This window comes from Arachis duranensis, chromosome 2 (genome assembly GCF_000817695.3).
Source record: "Arachis duranensis cultivar V14167 chromosome 2, aradu.V14167.gnm2.J7QH, whole genome shotgun sequence".
NCBI lineage: Eukaryota > Viridiplantae > Streptophyta > Magnoliopsida > Fabales > Fabaceae > Arachis > Arachis duranensis.
Window position 1 is genome coordinate 46,347,087 of NC_029773.3, and position 7,377 is coordinate 46,354,463.

General features: G+C 37.4%; 1 protein-coding gene across 3 annotated transcripts; it reads left to right on the plus strand.

The window, feature by feature from the left end:
* The first annotated feature begins 743 nt into the window (after positions 1–743).
* LOC107474395 (calcium-dependent protein kinase 1) lies at positions 744–7,128 on the plus strand. Of its 3 annotated transcripts, none has more exons than XM_016094016.3 (8): positions 744–870; positions 1,203–2,106; positions 2,618–2,761; positions 2,864–3,016; positions 3,486–3,601; positions 5,150–5,317; positions 5,517–5,741; positions 6,727–7,128. In XM_016094016.3, exons 2-8 carry the CDS (start codon positions 1,281–1,283, stop codon positions 6,847–6,849), a joined length of 1,755 nt encoding a protein of 584 aa, XP_015949502.1. In that variant the 5' UTR covers positions 744–870; positions 1,203–1,280; the 3' UTR covers positions 6,850–7,128. The 3 variants fall into 3 exon arrangements, with proteins under 3 accessions (XP_015949502.1, XP_015949503.1, XP_015949505.1); XM_016094017.3 differs by having other exon boundaries at positions 755–870; positions 1,218–2,106; XM_016094019.3 differs by having other exon boundaries at positions 775–870; positions 1,145–2,106.
* Positions 7,129–7,377: the final 249 nt, after the last annotated feature.

Genomic DNA, 7,377 nt, shown 5'->3' on the forward strand with positions numbered 1-7,377 from the left:
GTCCGGATCCTTTTGTGTGTCCGACTCTATGTGCTGAGGTGCCACTTGTCTGAGTTTCTCATGAAAAGGTGGGGGTGGTGCCTGCAAGAGACTCTGATATTTATATTAGTAAGGACTTTTGGCAGGCTTTTAGTAGATTAGAACGTGAATATACCTGAGGAGTGTCAGTATATTTACAGTAGAGTAGATAACCACCTTTATTAGAGTAGTTCTATCTTTATTGATGAATAACTGTTCCATTATCTTGGGAGTCTGTTAGGACCTCCCTTCTAGATGTAACAGAAGGATATCCGGAGGCAGTTACTTGTTTGGGCAAGTAGAGCTGGCTCCTCTGTTGGTGTCCAACCTCTTAGAAGAGGTTGAGCATGGGATTGAGGCCTCCTTTTAAAGTTGGGCCTTTCATCTTTATTTGGCCTAGTTTTATGTTTTGGATCACAATATGAACAATTCCTATACTTTTAATTTTGTAATTAAGTTATTTTTATATCAAAAAATGTTAAAATTAATAGAATATTTTTCCTGAAATATATATGGTCAAAAATCTAGTTAAATTTTTAATTATGAATATTTTTAATTTACGAAAAATATCCAGATAATTCTAATATTTTTTATATTAAAAAGGATTTAATTATAAAATTAAAAATAGTATAAATTAAATATAAAAATTAATTTCTTACAAAACAAAATAAAAAAAATAAAAAACCAGCTGAACAGCCACCCTGTTGAGCCGCTAGTAATAATTACTGGGAAACTTCGATGATATAAAGTATAAACCAAGAAATAGCTTGCTCAACACACGGAAAACATACACAACACATTTTCAACCCATTTTTCATGTCGTTCCTGAACAACTGACCTAGCCAAGTCAAGGTCGGCCTAAACCTCTTGCTACACTCTTATGCTTCGTTTGTTCAACTCTTCTTTGTATTGTTTCAAATTGATTCTAACAATTTTCTGAGCTTCTCTCTTCTCTTATTTTTGTTGTCTTTTTTTTTCTTATTATTGGCTGAGGTTCTTTAATGCATAAAACTTTTTTATGTTTTTATCTGCCTAACAAATCAATCTTTTTGTTGGATGATCTTGAATCTTTGGATTTGTTCTTTTACACCAAATTTCTTGTGCACTACTATGGGGTTTGACTTAGATCAACACTATTAAAGACTTGAAGATCGCAATCAGATCTTGTATCTTGTGTTTAACAGAGTCAAATGGTGTAGGCCTAGATCCAAGTTATGAAAGCTTCGCAAATATTACCACCAGAAAATCCAGTGTAAAGCACTATGGGGAACACTTGTGTTGGTCCTAGCATTAAAAATGGGTTTCTTCAGTCGGTTTCTGCGGCAATGTGGAGGTCGCAATCGCCAGATGAATTGGCATCCAATCGAGAAAGTGTAAAGGAGGAAGCAACCAATGAACCTGAATCTGGGTTGCCTGTCCAGAACAAACCTCCTGAGCAGTTAACTATGCCAAAACATGAGGCAAAAGAAAAGTTAAAACCAGAATCAAAGTCAAAAGTGGAAATGGAACCGGAACAGGAGAAGAGTAAACACAGGAAACCAGCTTCTGTGAAGAGAGTTTCGAGTGCAGGGCTTCGTGTTGATTCTGTTTTACAAAGAGAGACTGGTAATTTCAAGGAGTTCTTCAGTTTGGGAAGAAAACTTGGACAGGGACAGTTTGGGACAACATTTTTATGTGTTGAGAAGGCAACAGGACAAGAATTTGCCTGTAAATCCATTGCAAAGAGGAAGCTGGTAACTGACGAGGATGTCGAGGATGTGAGGAGAGAAATTCAGATAATGCACCACTTGTCTGGCCATCCAAATGTTATTTCCATTAAAGGTGCTTATGAGGATGCGATAGCGGTTTATGTTGTGATGGAATTATGTGCAGGTGGTGAGCTTTTCGATAGGATTATTCAGCGTGGACATTATACTGAAAGAAAGGCTGCCGATCTTATTCGGACCATAGTTGGGGTTGTGGAAGCTTGTCATTCTCTTGGTGTAATGCATAGAGACCTTAAACCTGAGAATTTTCTTTTTGTGAACCAGCATGAGGATGCACTTCTCAAAACCATTGACTTTGGATTATCCGTGTTCTTTAAGCCAGGTATTTTCTCATGGTCTATATGTATAATTGTGTTGTGATTAATCAAATGTAAGATAAAACTGCAATTTTGGTTCTTTCAATTGACTAATTAAAAGTTTTGTTCATGTCAATTTGGCAATGACTCGTGATTTAAACATTTATTGTGCAAGATTGGATGAATTTAATTTTTGCGAGCTTTGTTTGGGTCTTTGGAGTTAAGGATTTTTCTCTTTTCCTAGGATCTGCAAAAAGTCTGGATCTGGAGAACAGATGTTAGCAGCTCTGAATTATATATATATTGTTTAATGTTTGAAATTTCTGAATTAGGGATATCTATAAATCTGTGAGTTGTATTTTGAAACCTGGGACATCGCAGATACATCGTACATGTTAATTTAGACTTGTTCTGATTATGTACTTTATCATGCTGCAAATTTTATATTGGTTTAATACTTTATTATCCAGTATATTATAAAATGATTCTCCATAGTAGAATGATTCTGTGCGAAAATCTGATCATCTTTTCTTTCAGGTGATATATTTAATGATGTGGTTGGCAGCCCATATTATGTTGCCCCAGAAGTTCTGCGAAAGAGGTACGGTCCTGAAGCAGATGTTTGGAGTGCTGGAGTTATCCTGTATATTCTTTTGAGTGGAGTTCCTCCATTTTGGGCAGGTCACATACTTAGGATTTTGCTGGAAAATGCAATTTTGAAGTCGTCTTATAATACCTTAACATATCTGACTGAATAATTGTTTTCTCATATATGTGGTGCAGAAAATGAACAAGGAATATTTGAACAGGTTCTGCGTGGTGATCTTGATTTCTCGTCAGATCCCTGGCCTGCAATTTCGGAAAGTGCTAAAGATTTAGTAAGGAAAATGCTTGTTCGGGATCCTAGAAGGCGGATGACTGCCCATCAAGTACTATGTAAATACATTTCCATTCATTCATGATAATATGATATTGGTATTATATATGACTATATGAGTTAGCCTAATATGAATAGTTAGCTGTACTCATTTAAGCAAAAAGATCATATGTTCCATGCTCGATTCTCACTTTAGTAAAAGGATATGTGAAAGTAGCTAACAGGATTGTATTAGAAAATGGTTATGTCCATTCAATTTTATGATAGATATTAAGATTGAAGGCCTGAATATCTGTACTATCATACGTTGTTGGAATTCCCAGAATACTTATGTGATGTTTGTGCTTGAACTATATACCATATGATTGATCTGCCTTAATAATGAGGGAAGCATATTCATTCTGCACAATAAAAGCCCAATCCAGATAATTGAACAACTGTTAATTCTGAATTTTACTTGTGACATCACAGGAAACTCTCTTTTATCTAAAAGAGAATATCTTTTTTTTGTGTTCAAATTCCCTTCAGGTCATCCATGGATTCAAGTTGATGGTGTAGCTCCGGACAAGCCACTTGATTCTGCTGTACTAAGTCGCCTGAAACAATTTTCTGCTATGAATAAACTTAAGAAAATGGCTCTTATAGTAAGTATCTTTATGCACTAACTAAGCTGTTTGACATGTGATTAGTTAGTTTTCAATTCAGTTAGAAAATTCTGTTAAAGTGTGTTAGTTCAAGAGAGGAAAATTCTCTTAGAGTTGGTCCAACAGTGTACAATAAGAGATTGTAATTAGTTCATCAATAAAATCCCCTAATTTCTACTAGATCCTATCACTGGTATTAGAAGTCCATGGATCCTGGAAGGGGTGAATGGTACAACCGCGATCGCGGAAAATGGAAGGGAGATTGGATGCGATGGAATCGTGATTTGAAGACCTGTGCCGCGCACTGCAAGAGATGCTACAGAGGATTGATGCATGAGTGGATTCCATGGATCAGGCGCTCTGATCCGTCACGAACGGTATTCGTCGGCGTCGCACCATGCTGTCGGCGGCTTGCAAGGGAGTAGAACTGCGCTGAAGCAGTGGAGAAAACTGGAACTCCTGATATTTCGTGGTTAGGACACGATGACTTGGATCGAGCGTATGGAGCAGTTCTTGTTCAAAGCGGTGCCAGAAGAGGAGTGGCTTGCGGTGGCGATGTCCGCCGTGGAAGGCCACGTTCACGTGGTTCCAGTGGTGGGCGCGCCAATGCTGTAGTGGCAGTCCCTTTCGGTGGTGTTACTGCGTCACTTCTGGCCTGAGAGGTTGTATAGTCCCTATCAATCGCTGCTGAAGCTGCGACAAACCAGCACCGTGCGGGACTACTACATTGACCAGTTTGTGATGCACGCACGTCCGCTGCGAGCTCTGGCTCCAGAATTATTGATTGACTTGTTCTTGAATGGATTGAAGCTGGAAGTGAGTGAGGAATGCAGGTTGTTTACATTTCAGACAGTGGATGAACTGATGGAGCTGGCGCAGAAAGTGGAGAACCAGCACTGCGGACTGCTCTTGGCCATAGTGTGGGTACGCCAATTACATAGAACTTCGTTACTAACAAGCCGGTACTCGCATTGGCTGCAACGGGTCTGGCAAGCATGGGTGTGGGGTTAGGGGTGGAGCGTCCGAACCGGCAAGGAGTGCGGCGCCTTTGCAATAAGGAGTACAAAGTTAAACATGCACGAGGCGAATGCTTTTTATGTGACAAACCATACTCTGTAAAAACAAGGAATTCAAATTGCTGGTTGGCAGTGGAGCAAATGGAGCTCCTTTCCTGAGTTCCACCTTGGGGACAAGGTGGTTGTGCAGGGGGGGAGTGATGATAGAAACAGGTTTGTTTGTTCTTTTTGAGCTAGTTTATCAGGTTTAGGGGTATTAGTGCTAGTCCTAGTGGCTGCCTATAAATACTAGTGGTAGGTTAGTTTTCAATTCAGTTAGAAAATTCTGTTAAAGTGTGATAGTTCAGGAGAGGAAAATTCTCTCCACAGTTGGTTTGATCCAACAGTGTACTCCAATAAAGGATTGTGATTTACAATCCCTAGTTCATCAATATAATCCCCTAATTTCTGCCAGATCCAATCACTTTCAGTGTGCTTTCATGGTTGCATGGTGAAAACATGTATTATGTTTCTATTAATTTTGTTTTCTCAGGTTATTGCAGAGAGCTTATCTGAAGAAGAAATAGCTGGCTTAAAGGAAATGTTCAAGATGATAGATACAGACAACAGTGGTCAAATAACTTTCGAAGAACTTAAAGCTGGCTTGAAAAGATTTGATGCTAATCTTAAGGAATCTGAGATCTATGATTTAATGCAAGCAGTAAGTATTTATTCTTGCTTTCATAAAATCGATAGCAGTAAATTAAATCCAAAAAATTATACATGGAATAAGCGTAATTAGGAGGAATTGAGATTGAATATCTGCTTACAATTGCGATCTACACCATTAAATTATCTTGGTGCATTTATGTCATTCCTTTTGTCTAATAGGCTAACTCAAATGTCTAACTCAATTGCAGGCTGATATAGATAACAGTGGAACAATTGATTACGGCGAGTTCATTGCTGCAACCTTGCATCTTAATAAGATTGAAAGAGAAGATCATTTATTTGCAGCCTTTACATACTTTGATAAAGATGGAAGTGGTTATATTACCCAAGATGAACTTCAACAGGCTTGTGATGAGTTTGGCATTGAAGATGCCCGCTTGGAAGAGATAATCAAAGAAATCGATCAAGATAATGTAAGTAACTAATCAGTTTCCAATTATATATATCATAGTTCGTCTTTGTTTTGGTTTGATTATGAGAAACGTGCTACTTGACTTTCTTGTCCATTTTGTTTCTACATCTTTCATGTCTACATTCAAGAGTTCTCCTACCCCTGCCACCAAGTTTATGTGTATATGAGATAACGTTAGGGACTGCTTTTTCTTTAAATAATTTTTGGATCAAAACTACAACAAAAATTTTAGAGGAATCAAAACCATATATCTTTGGTTTAGCCCATATAAAAAACTTAAGCATTTTCTTATAGGGCACTAATAACTATTGTAGTACCCGCGGAATCTTTTCAGTGTTAAAATTTGGAGCAGAAAACATGTTGTAGAGCTTTCTACCAGTTTGGATCCTCCAAAGCGAGGGAGCGAACTGTCCCTAGATCGATAATTTTATTTTAAATGAGTTCACAGAATCAATCCAAAAGTGATTACTCCCATACTTTACCAATTTACATTTCTGATTAAGAAGATACTTGGCTTGCATCTATTATCCCTTGATCCTTTACAGTTTTGGAATGCTAGTAGGCTAATGTGCCCTTTATTTACATTCTATGAGAACAGAGAAATTCATTGCATTTGAGATTTTTTTTTTCCTTCATATAATTGGCTTAGATTATACAAAGTGAGGCTCCGGTTTTTATTTAACTCAACTTACCTTCACCATCAATAAGGCTGGTAAACTTGATACCCATCATTTCTCTCTTCCCTTAGAGAACGAAGAGAAATACTTGCACAATATTGCAGCTCATTTAATGCATATACCAGGGACTTTAGGCCTTGTTATTATTATTATAGTCCCTAAATTTTCGGAGTAAACATCAAATGTACTCCTTAGATGAAGCATTCATTGGTCTATCCAGTTTTTTCTTAGAAGTTGAACACATCGACACCTGAAGAATATGCTTCTATCAAGTTGTGGCTGATATCAACTCTGGTTAATGGAATGCAGGATGGGCGCATAGATTATAATGAGTTTGTGGCCATGATGCAGAATGGAAGCCTTCCCATGGTTGGTAGAAAGGGCGTAGAACATAGCTTCAGCATTGGTTTCAGGGAGACATTAAAACTATAAATTTCATTCAGTATTGCGATTTCGTTCATTTATTTCTTCGTTTTTTTTTCTCAAGTTCCTCGTTACCACTCTCATCCCACCGTTTTCCTTTGAAGGTTCAATGTTTTAATGCACAAGTAATGGTTGATCGTATTGGGGCCAGTTGACTCTTGAATTACGACGGCTATTTCCAATTTGTTTATTTAGTTATGGATGATCGATTTTTGTAATTAAAAGAATGTAATGAACAGAATGATCTTGGTTTACTTTAGTGCTGTACAGAGAATTGATTATTTTTAACTGATTCTGTTGATAAGTGCAAACATACTAACCATGTTTTTTTCGGAAATATTAACGCAGCCTGAAAACATAAAACTATTTATTTAACTTGCAAAGAAAACGTCTACAATGTGACTACTCACTAGTTATAAAATGTAATTAGGGATAAATTGAGCTAAGCCCAGTGGTCCCGAAGTCTATTCCAATAGAATAAGTGGTCCCAAAGTCTATTCCAATAGTAACAGCTGCATTACAATTTTAATTTTAAAA

Bases quoted from the DNA above. Each gene is read 5' to 3' on its own strand.
- LOC107474395 (XM_016094016.3), top strand. From the start codon at position 1,281: ATGGGGAACACTTGTGTTGGTCCTAGCATTAAAAATGGGTTTCTTCAG. The intron at 2,762-2,863 runs GTCACATACTTA...TATGTGGTGCAG, and splicing joins AGTTCCTCCATTTTGGGCAG to AAAATGAACAAGGAATATTT. The intron at 5,318-5,516 runs GTAAGTATTTAT...ACTCAATTGCAG, and splicing joins TCTATGATTTAATGCAAGCA to GCTGATATAGATAACAGTGG.